Here is a 21,142-nt window from a genome sequence, read left to right on the forward strand (position 1 = left end):
TTCAAAACTTGGAGATTTTCTTTTTTTCACTCCTGAGCTTAGCTTATATTTTAAATATTCTGTTTTGTCTAACATTTCCATATGTTTTTGGTGAGGAAAATGTGCTGCCTTTCAGCGTAGTGTTCTGTGTTTTGGGATGTTACTTATTTTTATTTGTTTTAGATCAGTTAGTTATAAACTTAGTTTGACTTATTTATTTTTAATATCATTTTTCTTTTTTCTCTGTAGAGTTACTCTTTCTGTGACTTATTTTTCCTAGATGGATGGCTCTTGTTTCCTTTCAGAATTACAGTATTTTTATAATAATTAAAAGAGTTTTGGGCCCGGCGTGGTGGCTCACGCCTGTAATCCTAGCACTCTGGGAGGCCGAGGCGGGTGGATCGCTCGAGGTCAGGAGTTCGAGACTAGCCTGAGCAAGAGTGAGACCCCGTCTCTACTAAAAATAGAAAGAAATTATTTGGCCAACTAAAAATATATATAGAAAAAATTAGCTGGGCATGGAGGCTCACGCCTATAGTCCCAGCTACTCGGGAGGCTGAGGCAGTAGGATCGCTTAAGCCCAGGAGTTTGAGGTTGCTGTGAGCTAGGCTGATGCCACCACACTCACTCTAGCCCGGGCAACAGAGCGAGACTCTGTCTCAACAGAAAAAAAAAAAAAAAAAAAAGAGTTTTAATGAAATATTTGTTTATATAGGTAACAAAAAGCATTCCACTTTCAAAACTGTGAATTTATCTTTGAATGAATTGAGGACAATTTTGAGTATATTTAAATTTTTATTTTGTAAAGATACACCATCCCAGAGGGTTCAATTTATCCTTGGTACTGAGGATGATGATGAAGAACATATTCCCCATGATCTCTTCACGGAAATGGATGAACTATGTTATAGAGATGGAGAAGAATATGAATGGAAAGAAACTGCCAGGTAATGCTGCTGAGTCTCATTTTTTAATTGGTTTTACTTGATTTCTTTTTGTAATGAGAATATTAAATTGAAATTTACTTTAAGCCAGTGAGCAGAGAATTTCCTTGTCAGTGTGTGGAAATTCTATCTTTAATATTTCTCTTTATTCTCAAATTTTTTCTTTCAGTAATCCTATACTTTAATATAATATAAAAGGGGTTATGTTATTGTAGATTTTAATAAGTCTTTAATTAAACAAATTTGAAAATAAAAATCTTATGTATTACATGTTTAAAAGGGGAGTAGAGGTGGAAACTACCTGAAATTCTATAGTTTTCTTTAAGACTTATTATTATGATGGCCAGAATAGAAAGAGGAACTATAGAGGAAACTTGTGACTATAGATATTGCAGACAGTTTTCCCAGTTTGTGAAAATGTGTTTGTAACCAAATTTTGTTTTAGTGGTAGTTTTCTTTTTAAAAGAACAAGTTCACGTTTATCACATTAAGATAAACAAATGCAATCTTCACTACTTATAAAATGTCTTTATATCTTATACGTACAGATGGCTGAAATTTGAAGAGGATGTTGAAGATGGCGGTGACCGATGGAGTAAACCTTATGTGGCAACTCTTTCTTTGCACAGTCTTTTTGAACTAAGGAGTTGCATCCTAAATGGAACAGTCATGCTGGATATGAGAGCAAGCACTCTAGATGAAATAGCAGGTTATAGTAAACTGACTTTTTAAAAAATATTTAAGATGTTCTAAAATTAGAGATAATTAAAGAAAGTGGAATTTAGACATTCATTTAACAACTGTATGTTGAGCTTCTCTTCTATACAGGGCAGTATGAGGAATAGGTATGTAAATAAAGTAGACTTTTGGTCTTTGATAAGTTTGGATACTAGAGATTAAGTGAAACAGACATAACTATAGTATCAAGAAGAGTATGAGTGGTGCCATAAGCAAATATGGAGTCTGTTCTCTGAAAATTCAGAGAAAAGAGTTTTTGTTTCTTTGTTTTCTGGACGAGGTATCTGGGGGAGATCCACAGAGGAAATTAATTGTACAACTTATTCATAGAACAGGAGTGGAAAACCTTTTCATGTTGGAAGGCTGCATTAATTTAGCAGCAATCAAATAAGGCCACATTCAAGAAACTTCAATTAGATATACTTAAAAATGTACATTTTTTAAAGTTTTGTAAAATCTAACTACTAAGTACTTATTAATTTCAAAAAATGAAAACTATTTGTTAAAGTTAACTAACCTTTTAATGACTTTGTTGTGTCTGCTTTTTGTTGGAAAGCATTTGAATATTTGGTTGCAACATGGAGGTCCGCAGTTTCAGTCAATCCTCCAGATGGGTATCAGTCATTTGTGACCTTAGGGGTGTCTTGATTTGGGTTAGGTAGGAGAATGTAGGTTTGGAAGCAAGGAAGCATTTTTCGGGCATGTTTCTGAAGGTGTGGGTATTCTATTGCATTTTTCCATATTTCAGTTGGATCTTTCTTAGCATCAATGACTTTAAAACGTCATCTACTGAGAACTAAATCAATTCCATCTGTAGTTCTTTAGGTACCTTGGTAATATCAACTAGGTGAGTCTGAATTGCTAAGTTGAGTGTGATGTCATGATTCTCAAAGTTAGTGAAACTTTCATTGTATTCTTCAATTAGGTCTATAATAGCTACATATTCTTAATTGATTTGCATCTATCATCCTGCTCATCAGTGACTTTTGCTAACTGGGGAATATGTTCATCCAAAATTTCCTTTTGAAGAGTTGTTTTGAAAAAAGATAGTTTTTTCCGAAATGCTCTGATTTTTTTTGCCTCAGATCATGTATGGACTTAGTTTTACTTTGCAAAGAAATATTCGAGTCATTTTACTTAGACATGGTATCACACAGAAATGCTGCATTTCTATAGAAATCTTCTCTCAATAATTCACATTGTTGGTTTAGTTCTTCATAAAATTTAACTCTCTGTTCTTGCAGAGATAAAATTTTGGCTAACCCTTGTCCCTGCAATAGCCAACACACTTTGGAATGATAGGGCAAATCCACACTGAATATCTCATTGTTCAACTTTAACATGTTACTAAACTGAGGATGCTGTCTCTGTTGACTTTGCATGAATATAGTTAACAACACTTACAACTTGTTGCAAAGTGTCATTTAAAATAGTAGCTTTAGCACAGAGATTTTGCTGATGCAGGATACAATGAAAAGAAATGAGAGCATCTGGATCTATTAATAATTTTTTTGTCTGTGCAATAAACCTTCGTGTTTTCCTGTCATGGAAGGTGCACTGTCTGTACATACACTCACTAAATTTACCCAATTCGGTCCAACTTCACGACATTTATCACCACTCAGTTATGGTTCTCCTTGAAAGAGGCAGTTGTTTGTACTTTGAAACGTTATTGGGGTCTAAGCATCCTACAACTTCAACAGTACATTCTTCTACAATTTCTACATCACTGAATGGCTTCCCTTTTTTCCCCGCGTACATAAGCTAATTTATAAGTTGCTTCAGTGGCATTATTTTCAGCTGTTATTGCAAAGAATTGTCTTTGCTTTTGCTTTTCTTCTTTTAATTTCTGCAATACAACCTTTTGCGCTTCTCCCTCTAATTTAAAATATTTGTGGTCCTTAAGAGTATTATAATGCTTATGAGCATTGAATTTCTTTAATGTTGATATTGCAGTATCACAAAGCAAGCAGATCATCTTGTCTTTAGCAGAAACAAGATAATACTGCAATTCCCAATCCTCATTAGAAAATCTGTTTTCTTCCTTTAGCATTCTGTTGATCTCCTTTGACATGATGAGCTGTTAAGCAGACAGAATTAAAAAATACTGTTGAGCTGTGCAACTATTCACATATTCCACTTCAAACAGAAACATAGTGCACCACTGTCAAAAGCTGATAATAGGCTGGCATACTCGACCCCCATAAACTCTTTCCAGCCAGCCTCATGTGGTAGTGGCACCAGTTAGATGGGAGAAGTTAGCACTAAAGCATGAGCGTAGCAGCTGTCAATTTAGCCCATATGGCTTACTAATGTTCTAATTGTGCCGGTGATTCTGGGAGGATTATTTCTTTGAAACTTATTTTATTCTTTGGTATTTTAAGTGCATTCATTTTAAAAACTAAATAAAAATGTAAAAGAAGAACAAAAATGTATTAATAAAAATAAAAGGATTTGTTCTGTAGAATTTGGATTCAGTCAAAAGACCACCCTTAAGGGCCTAGAAGGCCACATGTAGCCTTTAGGCTTCAGGTTCCCCACCCCTGATAGAATTTGAACATATGGGCACAAGGAACAGATGGTACAAAAGAAAAGAAAGTATTTTGAGGAAGATAAAGAGCAGGAATAAAAGTCTAGAGAAGTATAGGCAGGTATGCATCATAGGAAAGTCAATTTCATGTGAGTATACAGATTTCTTCCATAGTAGTAGAAGATGTGTTGGGAAAACAGGTTAGAGATTGATTGTGACTTACCTTGAATCGTTGGGTTAAGAAATTGGATCTTATTTAGCAGGCATTTTGGCAGTCTTGATGGTCCTTAAGTTGAGGGGAAAGTATTATCTGAGCTCATTTTCAGGAAGATCATTCTGGCAACAGAATGTAGGATGGCTTTGGAGTAGGAAGAGGTTAGAAGCAAGTAGACCAGCTATTCTCTTGGAATAGTCTAAGCAAGAAGTGATGATAGATATCATAATGAATGATAGACATAATAATGAAAATGAAGGAGAGATTTGAAGGATAATGTGGAGGTAGAAATGGAAAAAGGTATCTATGACATAGCTTTTTGGCCACTAACTAAAATTGCTGAAAACCAAAATCAAGTTCAGTGGTAATGAATTTGATATTGTGACTATCATTGTACATTGCTCCTATGGAAAAACAAAAAATCTGTAGTATTTGATCTTTAAGAGAACCATGAACTTATTAGAAGAACATCTCAGGCTAACAGTCCTTCAATTTTACCTGATTGTTAGATTTGACTGTGTGCTGCAGATATTTAAATTGTCAAAGTCCTTACTTTCTTATCTTATATGAATGACTGAAAAATTGAGTTAGGGTTGGGAATAGTGAATTTGTGGGTCTTACTTTGGCTTTGCAATTACTGTGTAATGTAGTGTAGTAACTTTTAGTAAATGTATAATCTAGTGTTCACTTATTTGGTAAACTGTAGTTGTATTAATGTTATAGTTTACCGGTTAAGTTGATCACTCGATTTTTTTAATACAGTAATCTTATTATAGTTTTTGAAAATTTGACTCTCTTCTCTCAAGTTAATACCACTGTTTTTAAAATATACATATTTTACAAATTAAAAATAGTCCAGCCACTGCAGTAATGTATAAAATGGCATTGCCGTCAATCTCCCCATTCCCTACACTTTCCTCAAAACCTGATTTATTCCTCCTCCTAGAACTTACTACCTCATGATATCTTATCTGTTTATTTGCTCATTGGTTTGTCTACCTCTGGAAGAAAGCAGAAACTTGCTGTGTTTTGTTAACTGCTGTATTCCCAACACACAGCAGTCACTCCGTAAGTAGTTAATGACGAAATGAGTGGGTCCAGATATTCGTTTACTGGAACAATTTTTGGGGAAAATATGAGGTGAGGCAATAAAATACTTTCACATCTTAGAAAGCCAACATTATTGAATATTCAATTTAATAGAATTTATTCCATCTATATAGGAAAGCACTTTCAACTATAGGATGACTATCACTGTGAGTAATAGTAAGCTCTTTATAAGTATTTATATTTATTAAAATAACAGTCTCTTTAATGTTTTCATGTTTGTTAGATAGATAATGTTCATATTTACCTTGGTGCATTGATTATTTACTATTAAAACTGTGTAACAATACTTTCTAGAGCTGTTTAAGATTATAATTTTTAAGAGGTTTCACTTACAGTTTATTCCTATATTATAGTTATCTAAGTATTTAATAACAATAACTTATTTTTTTCCTTTGAATAGATATGGTATTAGACAACATGATAGCCTCTGGCCAATTAGATGAGTCCATACGAGAGAATGTCAGAGAAGCTCTTCTGAAGAGACATCATCATCAGAATGAAAAAAGATTCACCAGTCGGATTCCCCTTGTTCGATCTTTTGCAGATATAGGCAAGAAACATTCTGACCCTCACTTGCTTGAAAGGAATGGTGAGATAAGTTGTGGCATCCAATTTTTGCTAACACTTCTTCTATAACAGCATTCCAATATGTTACAATTAACATTTGGGAATATTTAAACACTATCACTATGTCTAACCCTCTATTACTTCTCCTTCCTGCTTTTTTGTTTCTATTCAAGGTTTCTTGTTATGTAACTGATGAATGAAGCATAAACTATGATCTATAATTTCAGCTTGATCATTTTAATTATAAATCTTGGATGTGAACTTTTACATTGGATTTTTCTGGATGATTTTCTTCTCTCTTGAATATACTTTACTGGGTATAAACAAGTGTTTTTTGACTTGGTTTGGTGATTTCACTGCTCTTTATGCTATTTGTGAAAAGTTCTTATGACTGTTCGTATCTTACACTAAGGGTGATCTAGTAGGTATCTTCCAAGCCATTAAGAATGGCTCAGACCCAGGTCCACATAGTCCAGCTTTCCACCCTCATGCACAGGCCAGCAGCAGGTTGTGTGGGACATGGGAAGACAGTGTTTTTTTTAGCTCTTTACCTCTGTCAGTGTCTTATGGCTGGCACACCTGGAGGTTTTGCCTCTCCCTATTTTCTTCTGCCTAAAGCAGAGGAATACATCACTAGGCTTGAGAACTCTGATGAAAAGCCACGTGCAAAGGATTGGAGTAGTTTATGAGGGCCACTATTGCCTCTAGCAGTTGCCCCTAGCTGCTACTACTACCCAAGGCTTATGTGGATTACAGCAACGAGGAGAGGGGTATGGGACACAGTGTCTGCTCATCTTTTTTATCCCTGAAATAATAGTATGGCTTTTAAGTGTTCTACCAGCAAATATGCATAGGTGACAGGGTTTAATACATCTAAAGTTGATAGTAATCATCTTTTGTAGCTCAATGTGAGATATTTAATTTGATCATTTGACCATTAAAACTCTTTTTAATCTGTTTAAAATTATGCCTTGGCACATTTAAGGACTCTTAAGAATAAACGAACATCTCTTATGGACTGGAGTTCAATTTAAAAGCAAGCCATATGTGGCACATTTTACCTCTCTTTTTCATCGTTTATTTATTGTATATTCTCTTTTGGTGAAATGAGTTCATTTGTGCAAAGGGACTCTATTAAATTTTTATTCCTCATATGCAGTGGTTCCTGATTATTTTCTAGTTGTAATTTGTTTCCTTTTGATCATAGATAATGGCTATTTTAAATGCCATTTTATTATGTTATTTTGTTGAAATATAGTAATTTAACAGTTTTTCTGCATGTCGCTAATTTTTTAACTAAATGGTGTTTTTTTTAATGGTTAATTTTTATTTTTAATATTTCTGAAATCTTTTGAATGTGTAGCTTTGATTACTTGGGCCATATGTAATTAATTGTTGTGTTTCTCATGTTTTTCATAAAGAAATGTTTTGTAAGCTACACTTAATAGAAATATCAGGTGCTTTAAAGTGTAAGTATGCATGACTTTTTGAAATATTCTAGGCTCAATACCTTATTGCTGTTGTTGGTGAGAAATGCTTTTAGTTAAATCAAAGATTATATGTACTTGATTAAATTTATCTGCTATGTTAGAAATAAGCGTACTTTAGGGCATTTATCAATATCTTTAGAGAGCTCAAGAATATGTATTCTTTAAAATCGACATTGTTTCTCTTTTTAAAAACATTTCTATAATTTTTCTTATGTTTTTAAACTTTACTTAGAACACTACCAGCAGATGGTGTCTTACTGACTGAATTTTATAAATATTTAATATCAATCTTAAGTTAGAAATTATTAGGTAATGTTAATCTCTCCTGTGAGAGATCTGTAGCTGTTTGGTAAAATGTAGGACAAATACATGACATATAAGCTAACCAGTGCTGTTAATTTTTGGTTTGGGTTCTATTTCTTAGATTTTTTTTTTTTATATTATATATTCTCTTTTGCTATTTAAGCAGCAACTTTGTGTTGACATTGTCCTTTTTATAAAATGCTACACTAACTATTGGTCATTCTAATTTCTAACAGGGATATTTTGCCCCTTTCCACTCCCACCATCTGTCCATCTGTCCTTAACACTGATTTTTTTTTGTTGTTGGTTGGTTTTGGTTATACCTTCAGGGAACTATTTACAGTTTAAGCAACTTTTTAGAGACTTTCTAACGTTTAAAAACTTGATTGACATGCTAACCCTTACAGCATGAATTTGAAAGTTTGGGCCTTTAAAGCTTGCAATTAATTTACAGTTTAAATTTATTTATTTATTTTTGTCTCTATCTGCTTTCTTCAGTGAACTTCATCATTTTTCATTTATTTGTTTTATCTCAGGGGAAGGCCTTTCAGCCTCCCGCCACTCTTTGCGAACAGGTCTATCTGCCTCAAACCTTTCATTGAGAGGAGAATCGCCTTTATCTCTTCTTCTCAGTCATCTTCTTCCTTCTTCAAGAGCTGGAACCCCTGCAGGCTCGAGGTGTACAACCCCAATACCCACCCCTCAAAACAGTCCTCCTTCCAGCCCTAGCACCAGTCGCCTGGCCTCCAGAAGTTGCCAGCAGAGTCAGCTTCAGGCCCCAGAACTACTGGTTTCACCTGCCAGTGATGATATTCCCACAGTAGTAATTCATCCGCCTGAGGAAGACTTAGAAGCACTGCAAGGCCAGGACCAGAAGAATGAGGAAAATGTTGACTTAATTCCAGGCAACTATCTAAAACCCTCCATGTGTGGTGCTTTCTGCCTCTGGATCACTTGCACTTGGAATGCCTTTCAGCACATAGCTTGAGCAGCATATGTAGATAATGCTTACAATTTATTTTGACTTCTGCATGTTTTTTTTCTTTATAGTATATCGTAGAAAATGATAGAATTATTAAAAATTTAAGTTATAAAAAGACTACAAAGAAGACTACACATAATTTAAGCCCTTTCAAAAATTTTCAGTAAGATTTTAGAGGTTAAAGCATTTGAATGGTTCAGAAAAGCATAGAAATTTTTTATAATTAATGTTTCCATTTGCCATGAATTTTTTTTTTTTTTTTTTTTTAGAATGGTGGCTTTACTTCTTGCGTAGTTAACTCATAAGGTGAATGAACACATGTACATAAGTGAGGTGATGAGCCTTTTTATCTATTTGGTGCTTTTCTCCAAAGAATGTAGTACATTTTAGCCTTTTTAAAAAAGATAGTTATTAGAAAACTTCAATCTTCTCAGAGGCAAAATGAGAAGAAGAACATTCAATCCTGACTGTCTGGAATCATCCTTATTTCAAGATTAGTATTTATATTTTGGATTGGAATTTAATTGTTCTTTATTTAATGCTGTATCTATCTTTAATCCAAATGTACTTTGAGATTTTTAGGACCAGAGTTCCTATAGTTACAGCTAGGGTATATTTTTATATATGAATTTGAAAAATTATTTCTTAGTGGATAAAAGGGTTATAACTTACATAAGGGCTATAAATTATGATAATTTGGTTCTTCCTTATATATTGATTAAATGTACGTTTATACACATATCTTTGTACGTAATTCTTCTAAAATAAGTATATTTTAGTGAATTTTTTATTCATATTTCAGCTAACCCGCATCATGACATATATTAACACTAACTAGTGGTTTTAATCACTGAATTATTAATCACATTTTTCCAAAATACTGATAATATCTAACACTTTAGTGGTGATTATTAACCTATTTAATGTGCATACACATTTTTGTAAGTTAGGTGGATATATTCATTTTCATAAAGTTAGAAAAGTTAACTTCCCCAGAGTTATACAACTAGAAAGTGACAAGTCTAATTACTCTGACTACAAATTCTTGTTTCCATCATTATATAAAAAAGTCTATCTCTCTATTGCTTTTATCCAAACACACCAATTACATTTAATCAAAACTTATTGTAGTTGCAAAAAGGATACACTTTTAGAAGTACAAATGCAAGTTTTGTGGCTAAATGATCACAACATTAGTTATAATCATAGTTATAGCTACTATTGTTTTATAGTCGGTTCCAGACACAGTGATAGATGCTTTTCAAACATATTTCTAATTCCTGTGACAATTTGATGAGGTTGATGTTATCCCTATTTTACAAATGAGGAAAAGATTAGAGATGTTAGGATCATACTGTAAACGACCAGAGAAGGGATTTGAACTCAGGTCTACTTACAACAAAGTCTGCAGTTGAGTGTTTCATTGTGAGTTTTACCAGTTCATGAAAATGATACAGCTTAATAATGAGGTAACTGAACATAAAGTAGGAAAAAAGAAAACCCTAGAAATACTTATTCAGAGAAATCAGCACTGTTTTAATTAAGAAGAACTATCAAGACTTACTACTTTTCCTTAAACAAAAATGATTTTAAAGTTGCTTGTTTTAGGCCATGTTAAAGTGATAAAAGGAGCAATTAACTGTGGATTGAGGAACACAAGTTTTTATTTTTTTTCCCATGAGTTTTTTTTTTTGCCATGAGATTTGTCAGCCTTTCTGAAGAGAAGAAATTAAAATGGAGGGAATTTCTAAAGACAGGAAAAAGCTCATAATTACTGTTTAAGAAGACATCTGCAGCAGATTATGTAATCATTGAGGAAAAATAATAGGCACAGCTATACATTATTCCCCGTTTAAATTCCTTGGTGCTTAAAGCACCCAGTAACTCTAGTGAAGTTTCCTTGAAGTCTGATACTATCTTAGAGGAAGAAGGTAGCCTCAGCATCACTTGGGAGAAACTACTGCTGTAGCTTTTTGTGTTGCCATGGAGTCATTATTTGTGCATACCCATAATAAAAAAGAAAGTGGTGTTTCCCATTAGTCATTTGTTGGAGGACAATTATATGTAAAAGAGGTGAACTTATTTTTAGTATTTGTAAATATCTTTTTTCTAAATCATTGTTTCTTAACCTCAGCACTGTTGACATTTTGGGCTTTAAAAATTCTTTGCTGGGTGGTTGGGTAGGAGGGAATAGTCCTGAGCTTTTTAGGATGTTTAGCAGCATACTTGGCCTCTACCCCACTAGCTGCCAGTAGCACTCCTCCCCCCAGTTGTGACAACCAAATATGTCTCCAGACATTGCCAGATGTCTTGTGGGGGGCACAATCTTCCCTGGTGTGAACCACTGCTCTACCTACCTCTACTTTCAAACTTCTTTTTTTTCTTTTTTGGAGACAGAGTCTTGCTCTGTTGCCTGGGCTAGAGTGCTGTGGCATCAGCCTAGCTCACAGCAACCACAAACTTCTGGGCTTAAGCAATCCTTCTGCCTCAACCTCCTGAGTAGCTGGGACTACAGGCATGTGCCACTATGCCCGGCTAAGTTTTTCTATATATTTTTAGTTATCCAGATAATTTCTTTCTATTTTTTAGTAGATACGGGGGGCTTACTGTTGCTCAGGCTGGTCTCGAACTCCTGACTTCGAGCAATCCTCCTGCCTCGGCCTCCCAGAGTGCTAGGATTACAGGCGTGAGCCACCATGCCCGGCCTACTTTCAAACTTTTATTGACAGAAAACTCTGATATCTTTGATTTATCTTTCTCTAGTTTTATTTGCTATTTGAGAAAAAAATGTAAGTGCAAAATAATAGATTTACTGGAGTATGATTTTTAAAGTCCCATTGTTGATTTTATTTATATACCCATTCATATCTGTTTTTTCTTTTTCTTTTCCTTTTTTTTAAAAATTGAGACAGAGTCTCAACCTGTTACCCAAGCTAGAATGCAGTGGCATCATCATAGCTCACTGCAAATTCAAATTCCTGGGCTCAAGCTATCCTCCTGCCTTAGCCTCCAGAGTGGCTGGGACTATAGGCACATGCTACCATGCCTGGCTAATGTTTTTCTCTTTTTCTTAAAGCAAAATCATACAGTCCTTCTGAGTTATCTGTGCTAATGATAGAGAGCTTTAGTTTTTGGTGATTTACTCATTTAATTCTGATTGCTAGTAATTTATTGTAGGAATTTACTGATTGAGAAAACAGCTTTAATTTAGCTGAGGTTGGAACAGACTTCTCAGAGACAGTAATGTTACAGAACTCTAGCCTTCACCTGGCATGCCAGTTTTGAAAAGGACAGGTTCAAGATGACGAAGATAGTCAAGTGACTTCAGGTTATACCTTCCAGCTTTGTCAGCATTGAGTTCCACATCGTTTCTTCTCATTGCTGCTGTATCCTCACTTTTCCCCACAGCCTTCTCTTCATTTCACTCATCTCCCTCAAATCTGGCAGCTTGGCCTATTCTGGAAAACTGCATTATGTATTTTGATTATACCCCCACAGGCTGAATGCATTTAGCTGTTGGAAAGATGTAATACTCAGTTGTAGTTGCTACCACGGCCTTAATGATACTTTTAATTTTCTTGTGTGGAGTTAGTTGGAAGCCACTGAGATACTGGTTAACTTTTATCCCCCCCTTGGGCAAGGAAAGGACTCTCTTCTGTAAGTTTAGGAACAAAGGCCAAAGATGAGGAATCTCAGTAACTTTTCAGTCCTCGGCTAACTGTGAAAAATGAGTTAAGGCTTGGGAAATAGTTTTTATTTCAGAAGTGTTTAACTTTTCCAAAGGATGATCACATGGCTATTTAGATTGCAAATTAAGATTTTTTGGGTTGCATTGATATCCTAGTTTAGGCAATTTAACAAAGAAGTGGCTATCGCAGCAGTCTTCTGTTATTGAGTTTAAGCAGTCAACCCAGATGACTTCGTTTCAATATTCATTAGCTATAGTATGTTCTATTCTACTGAAATGAAAACACCCTTAAATGCATCAAGTATATCTGATGTGCTTAAAATTCTGGAAGTTGATTACCAAATTAACTTCAAAGTTTATAGGCTCTAATCACAAAACAGATTTTAACTGAATTTCTGTGGGTCACTAGATTGTTGTGAGTGGCACAGTTAAAACTAAAAGTAAAGTTTATTCTATGTCAGTGCTTTTTCCCCCTATAATATTCAGTGTTTTAGGTATTATTGGCCTATATTCTTGGACTTGAAAATCTTTGATATTTTAAAATATGAGATTCATTTAATAGTAGATATCTGTGTAATATACTTAAATTTTTGAGTTTTGGGCTTTTGGTAGAATTCATAATATTAATGATTGATCATATACTACGTGATGTTTTCATTTAGGTTATTGTTGTGAAATGTTGCTGTTGAATGTCACTTGAAGTGAATATACTAACGTTTGAACATATATTTATAATTTATAATCCAAACAACTATCATTTATAATCCAAATAAGCTAATTTTATGGCTTTGTCTGAATTTTAGAGGTTTGAGTGAGTCACATAGATACAAAGTGGCAGAGTGCATTTTAATACAGATTCCTTTAATTATAAAACTCTTTCTTCTTTGCATTTACATTATAAAAAAACTTGCTTATTGTATTTTAAAGTTATGTTTCTTAGTAATAATGATACTAGACATTATAGATGTAAATACTAACAAAGAAATGAAAATTTTTGAGGAACTGTTTTGATTATGGAAGATTATATTAATTCAACCTACATTTAGCTGGTATAGCTCTTAAATTTTTTGAGTTACACTTAGGGTTTGCAGAGAATTTGATTGATGTTAGCATTTAATTGGTATAGTTAGGCATCATTAAGCTTTATGCAATTTACATGTATGTAATATATTGAAAATATATTCCCTAAATATTCATACTGATAATCAGATTAAGGTATTTCTTCCATCCTTTGTGGTTCCACACTGACTCACTTTTTTTTCTTTTTGCAAAAGGCCACCATTTTTGTAAATTCCAATTGTATTATTTTAAATATGAAAACGTATAGCTTCATCATTGCTTCAAATGTCATTCTGGTTTTGCTGGTATGTTACTAACACCTGGCACTGTTTTTTTTTTTTTTTTAAACTCCACACATTTGCTTTTATAATCATCACTTTCAGGATATGAGCAGAGTCAGGTTGCAAAGAGAATTTTCTCCTTACTAATTTGGAATTTGTTCTTAAATACAGGTATTTTGGCCTCTCCACAGTCTGCTCCGGGAAACTTGGACAATAGTAAAAGTGGAGAAATTAAAGGTAATGGAAGTGGAGGAAGCAGAGAAAATAGTACTGTTGACTTCAGCAAGGTAATTCTCCCATTAGCTATAAGTTTCCATAATCATTCTTACTGAGAAAATAAGTAGTTTGTGGCTCTGATTGTAGTACTGTTTTAGTAGACTGGTGCTTTCAAATGTGATGCCTGTGATATGTTAATTTAAGGTAAAAAATTGTGAGAAGGGTTATAGGTAACTTCTGAGTAGTTATTAACTTTATATGCTTACCAGTTTTAGAAATTATGAAAAAGAATATGTGAATAATATGGTATTTCCATCTATACCTACCCATAGATACCATGAAACTTTAGTACCTTTCGAACTACAATCATTTGTTCTGGAGCTACCACCACTAGAAAGATTAATTCTGGGAGTGATGTTACAGCACTAGTGATTCAGCCTTCCCTGGGTTGTAATGTGATCCCAGAATTACTGTCTTACGGTGTCAGTACTTTCTGGAATGCTACTGGGAAACATATCAGTGCTTCCCCATGGGTAGGTAAAGGCATGGATTAAAAACAAAAACCTATATCAACTATGATTTCTTTTATTTTGGTAGATGAGTAGTTGAAATAGGAAAAAAACTTTATTAGAGTTTAAATTACAACTGAATTTAAAGTGTACTTTATGAGTACTTAACAGCAATTGATTCTATGTAGCCATTATAATTTTTTAATATTAATTTGCTACAGGATGATATTCATGATATTTTAATATTTTTGCATCCTCTGTGAGACCTTTAATTAAATGTGGTTATGTCAGCCAAGATTCAGTTTCCTTAAGCCTTTTATTCTATGATGTAAAGTCTACAAGTCACATTTTACAGAAAAATAGTTTAAATGATTTGCATTGCGGCTTTGCTGAGTTTAATACTCTAAAATTATAGAAAGCTTGCATTAGGGTCATTGGCTGTACAGAAAGACTATTGTACTTTTAATTCTTCTATTCTAACTTGATCATATTTTTACTGGTGCTCCTATTATTTTAGATCAGTGAAAAGTATTCAGTAAACTACATTGCAATTTATCTCTTGTTAATAAATTAATATAATTTATGTTAAAGATCTCCTCTAGACATGGCAGTTGGCGTTTATTTTTGTTCCTCTGTCACAGTTTTACTTTTTTTTACTTGGCCTATCTTTGTGTACACCTCCTTGTCTCCTGTTGGGCAGGAGTCTGCCTCCTGGCACTGTAGTTGTGGCACACTGGGTGTGGGACTCAAGAGGCCCGCTGTAAGTGCTGGTTTTATTTTTAATAGATAGCCCTGTAAGTGGTTGTTTAGTGACTTGTGTGAAACTGCGTATAAATGAAGAAGTTCATATACTTTGATATCATGTCTGTAACCTTGTAATTATACACAGAGAACTAAATTTCATTATCATACCATTATCATATATCTATACCAATAAGGGCTATTAATTTTAGTTTTAAAAAAAAATAATGATTTTTGTCCCACTTAATGAAAATACTGGGGAATGTCCAGAGTTTTTTTTTTTTTTTTTAAAGGGGACTTATTTTATATTAAGGGACTAATTCATTTCTAAGATTAAATAATAGAAAATCATAAAATGAATATTTTTTAGCACTGTGTATAATTTCATGAACAATTGTTAGTTTGTGAACTATATTTGTCCTTAATAGTTTTTAATGAATACTGCTATATTCATTGAAAATTTTCTCAAGTTTATGTTTGATAATTTAGATCTCTGAAATAGTAAAGATTGTGACAGTTAAAATAGTAGTATTGATAAAAATGTGTTTTGCTTGCTTTTTTGTATTTGTCTACTCCATTCTTTATATTTGTGAAAATTTTGGCATTTATACATTCATTAGATCACAAGTTTTGATTAGCAAATAGTAGTCTTAAAAAGCATTTTTTCTTTCCTGTTTCCCTCAAAATAGTCTTATAAATACCACACAAACTTTATTTTTAATGATTATTTGTTTGTCAATAGGTTGACATGAATTTCATGAGAAAAATTCCTACGGGAGCTGAGGCATCCAATGTCCTGGTAGGAGAAGTAGACTTTTTGGAAAGACCTATAATTGCGTTTGTGAGACTGGCTCCTGCTGTCCTCCTTACGGGGTTGACTGAGGTCCCTGTTCCCACCAGGTAAAGAGTTAGTTCCAGTTAACATTCTCTAATTTCATCTTCATTTTGCAAGGTCTGAGGAAAAAAAACAAAAAACATTCTCCTAGCATATTCAAAACCTAAAAAATTTTTATCCACTGAAAGCCCAAGCATGTTGCTTTATGTAATAAAAGATCATTTTAATTGTTAATATTCAGCCATTGTACCAAATGCTTTGAATCTTAGTGCATGGAAGAGTTTTCTTCCTGGAATTAAAAAATAAAATGAAATAAACATCATGTTTTTAAGACATACTTTGCTTTTGTACCTTCATAAAACATTTGGTTTTTCTTTAGTATAGTGGTGAGTTAAAAAGTTTGGTATCTTAGGGACTTTGGTTTAAAAAAACAGTCTATGATTTTAGATGTATTGTCTAATATTCCGTGCAGGCAGTGCAGTCAGAGAACATGGAGTTGAATCCTTTCTCTGCCACTTACTTTTTATGGGGGTGGGGTTAAGTAAAGCTTGACTCAAATTTTCTGAGTTTCATTTGTAAAAGGATACAAGGATAATCCTTCGTAGGGTTGATTAAATGTAATAATGCCTTTGCTTTAGGCAAAATGCTTTGTTCTGGCCTGCCCAAAATTTTCTGTTCGGCATACATTATAAATAAAAAATTAAACTGGGGGTAATATCCATAACAATAATTAGTAGTTGTGTTATAAATCAGCGGTCCTCAACCATTTTGGCACTGGGGACCGGTGTCATGGAAGAACAGTTTTTCCATGGACTGGGGGTTGGGGGATGGTTTGGGGATGATTCAAGTGCATTACATTTATTGTGTTCTTTATTTCTATTATTATTACATTGTAATATATAATGAAATAATTATATGAACCTCTCTGCCAATGATAATCTGTATTTGCAGTGCTAGCATCACTGCCTCAGCTCCACCTCAGATCATCAGGCATTAGATTCTCATAAGGAGCACGTAACCTAGATCTCTCACAGACATGGTTTATAGTAGGGTTCACGCTCCTATGAGAATTTGAGAATCTAATGCCAGCACTAATCTGACAGGAGGTGGAGCTGAGGCAGTGATGTGAGCAATGGGGAGTGGCTATAAATACAGAGGAAGCTTCCCTCACTTGCCTGCTGCTCATCTCCTGCTGTGTGGTCCGATTCCTAACACGCCACGGACCAGTACAGGTCCACGGCCCAGGGGTTGGGGACCACAGTTATAAAGGGTAACCAGTCTGTTAGCTATTGACTGTAGAAACTTAATTGTAAATGAGACTAATTTTTTAAAATGTTTTTTCTTATTATTTGTTTAATATAAGTAAACATGAAGAATTAATAAGAGCTTGATGCAAATGTACTTATTTTTAATTTTACTTTACTCAGTTAGTTGCATTAATGATCCAATGTTAAGATAGTGAGGAAAATAATTCCATTGGTTCATGTGTAAATTCTCATAAAGTAGGAGGATAACTGTGACTATTAATATTTTGTTGTAGTGTTAACTAGGATATAGCCAAGTAGGAAGTTAAATATTTTTTATTTAGTCACTAGGATAATAAGAGGTCTGATGTTAAATTTGGAGTTGTAAATAAAAATTCTTTTTCCTTTCAAAGAGGATTAGTTGACTAAAATCCCATATTTACAACACTAGAATTTTTATCCAGAACTATAATTTGAGGGGTTGTGGATTTTTTTGTGTATACTCCTGTTTTATTTGGCAGTTCTTACTTTCAAATACTTGATGGGATTGTTATTCACTTTATTTACTAATTTACATTTTTTTTCAACACAGACCAGATTTATTTGTTTAATCCAAAAGGATATAGAAGATGGGAACTTTTAATGTATGACATTTAATATCTTAGTTACTGTTTACCCTCAGGAAGATGTACAGTGATCTCTTGGTAGAAAGTTAATTATGAATGCCTTTTTTGGTCTTATGATCTACTTTTGTCTGAGTGGAATTGTCATCTTTTTTCAGCGATTGGTGTGGAGGAATGGGTGAGAAGTCTGAGTGTTATTTCCGTGTTACATTTGAATGATTTTTTTTTTATGATTGCCTAGATTTGTATATGTTGTTTGTTCATGTTTAAATCTATGTGTTTTAATGTTTCCTTAGGTTTTTGTTTTTATTATTGGGTCCAGCAGGCAAGGCACCACAATACCATGAAATTGGAAGATCAATAGCCACTCTGATGACAGACGAGGTAACTAAAATATGCTAAAATCCCTTTGAAGTAGACACTGATTATGAAGCATGTGTTATATATTAAATTGCAATTCTCTTCATAGTGAAATTTAAAAAAAACTGTCCTATACTGTTTTTTCTCATATTCAGGCTTTAACTATTTGCCTTTCGTAAAGTCGTCAAGACCTTTTGTCAGGATCAGTGGGTACTTTTTAATCTTTTTTTGTTTTCAGCATTTGAAATTATTGACTACCTTCTGAATATTTTGAAATATTTTTTCTTTTTTCCATCCATATCAGCATATCATCTCTTTTGGTTTTTTTCAGAAATTTTTTCGTTTATAAATTTCTCTGTCCCATTTGGGGACCTTATCTTTGACCATGGCATCAGTGACTTCCGATGATATATTTAGATTTAAAAGTAAACTCTTTACCATTGTCTTAACAGGTCCTACCTGAGCTACTCTTTGCATACTTCTCAAAGCTTATATCCTAATACTACTCACCCCTCCTCCCTCACTTTCCTCCTGCCAAAGTAGTTTCCTTTTTGTTCCTCAGATGTGTTATGCTCATTTCTGCCTCTGGACCTTTAGAATTGCTAATGCTTCTGCCTGAGTACTTTTCTCAGCCACCCCTAGCCCACTCTACCCTATGTACGGTTTTGTCCCTCATTTTGTTCAGATTTCTCCCACAGTGTTACCTCCTCTCAGTACCTTCTCTGGCCACTTTGTTCTTCCCCTTCAGCTTCTTTTCTGTACCCTGCTTTATTTTTATCAACACATATATCATTGCCTACAATTATATATTTATTTAATTACTTGTTTTACTATCTTTCCCCCTGGAACAAAAGGTTCTTAAGAATAGGGACTTTGCCTTAACTGTCTCCATTGCACTATCCACAATGCTTAGGCATTGTGTCTAACAAGTAGTAGGTGACCAGTAAATATTTGTCATTAAATAAATTAAGTAAAATTGTTTGCATATAGATGATTATTTCCTTAGAATAAATGATATTTAAATGTCACAGAAGTAGAATGACATGTCACAGTATTTTAATCCCTAATGAATTACTGAGTATTTCCCATGCATAATTTTCTTTTTTTAAAATTGTTTTGTCTTAACACATCACTATTTTCTTTTGTTGCTTGTTATTGTTAATTTATCTGATAATACAAATAGTGGTTTACCTTTTATAGTTGTTACCCAGGGCAGGCTGAATGCCTGCTTGGGCTAAGAGTTTAGGTAATTTTTTTTATTGTAAATAAGATTTATCGTATCCAAAGTGAATTTACTATGTGTAGAATTTTCTTTCAACTTTAAAATCTTTTTGCTCAATATGTTTTTTTCTTTAGATATTTCATGATGTAGCTTATAAAGCAAAAGACAGAAATGACCTCTTATCTGGAATTGATGAATTTTTAGATCAAGTAACTGTCCTACCTCCAGGAGAGTGGGATCCTTCTATACGCATAGAGCCACCAAAAAGTGTTCCTTCCCAGGTAAGAATCCAGAGCTGCTATTCTGTGAGTTTTTTTTATTACAAAATTTTTGAATAGGTTATAAAGTTTTATTAAAAAATTAAAGCTATATAAAGAAGTACACTCAGAAAAGTTGTGTACCCAGTGTGTCCCCTTTACCGTCTTAGCCATATATTCACTTCCTGTGGGTAACCATTTGTGATTAGTTTTTTATTTATCCTTCTAGTTTTCATTCAGTACATGGAAGTATGAACATGTGTAGTAGTCTTATTTATTCCTCTTACCAAAAGTTAACATTCTATATATACTGATCTACACCTTGCTTTTTGCATATAACAATATATCCTGGAGATTTGCTTATAAGAAATCATGGAAATATTCCTTGCTCTTTTTTTGTAGATGTATTCTATTCCATTTATGGTTGTAGCATAGTTTATCCTATTCCTGGGCCCTGGTTGTTTTCAGTCCTTTGCTGTTATGAATCATTTCATGGTACTCATATGCCATTTTAGTCTTGTGCAGATAGATCCACAGAAATAGGTTTGCTGGCTCAAAGGGGAATTTACCAGAGTTCTTTCTATTGACTTGAACTGTTTGGACTCTCACAGTGATATATGAGAGTGTCTATTTCCCTACATCCTCACTAACACAGTATGTTGCCAAACTTTTGGATATTTGTCTGTCTGATAGGTAGCTTTATGTTGCTATTTCAAGCATTTTAATGGGGTTTTAATTTGTATTCCTATAATTAATGAGGTTGAATATTCCTGATTATCTTTTGTTCATTGCCCTCTACCACCTTTTTTTTTTTAATATTTAAATCGTTCATTGATCCTTTGGAGTTTATCATGGTATATGTGAGTAGGCAGCCAACTTTATCTTTTTTCTAAATTGCTGCCTAATTGTCCCAGTTCATTTAAACGTTAAACATTGCTCCCCTTGATTGGTAATACTGCCTTTATCATTAACTATGTTTTCATCTGCCTCGGGGTCTGTTTCTGGAATTTATTTTATTTTTCATTGGTCTATCTATTCATAGACCAATTCCATACTCCTTAAGTTTTGAAGCTTTTTGGTGTATTTTAACATTTGGTAGGTCTAGATTTGTTCTTGCTTTCTTTCTTACTCTCGTTTTTCTGAGTTTCCTTGGCTATCTTCACATGTTTATTTTTCTATGTAAACTTTAGAATTAGTTTTATACTTCCAGAAATAAAATCTGATGGTTTCTAAAAGATTGTGATGACAAA

General features: G+C 33.6%; 1 protein-coding gene across 5 annotated transcripts in view; it reads left to right on the forward strand.

The window, feature by feature from the left end:
* SLC4A7 (solute carrier family 4 member 7) overlaps positions 1-21,142 on the forward strand; it is a 112,765-nt gene that overhangs the window by 47,776 nt on the left and 43,847 nt on the right. For 4 of the 5 annotated variants that reach the window (XM_045537767.1, XM_045537779.1, XM_045537772.1 and 1 more), the window contains exons 4-10: positions 788-926; positions 1,472-1,632; positions 5,916-6,104; positions 14,057-14,172; positions 16,094-16,251; positions 18,350-18,437; positions 19,770-19,916. In XM_045537767.1, coding sequence (XP_045393723.1) covers positions 788-926; positions 1,472-1,632; positions 5,916-6,104; positions 14,057-14,172; positions 16,094-16,251; positions 18,350-18,437; positions 19,770-19,916 — 998 coding nt within the window. Of the gene's footprint in view, positions 1-787; positions 927-1,471; positions 1,633-5,915; positions 6,105-8,411; positions 8,781-14,056; positions 14,173-16,093; positions 16,252-18,349; positions 18,438-19,769; positions 19,917-21,142 lie in introns of all 5 variants that reach the window. The other variant, XM_045537795.1, reaches the window with a different exon arrangement.

The sequence above is a fragment of the Lemur catta genome, chromosome 1 (genome assembly GCF_020740605.2).
Source record: "Lemur catta isolate mLemCat1 chromosome 1, mLemCat1.pri, whole genome shotgun sequence".
Classification (NCBI taxonomy): domain Eukaryota; kingdom Metazoa; phylum Chordata; class Mammalia; order Primates; family Lemuridae; genus Lemur; species Lemur catta.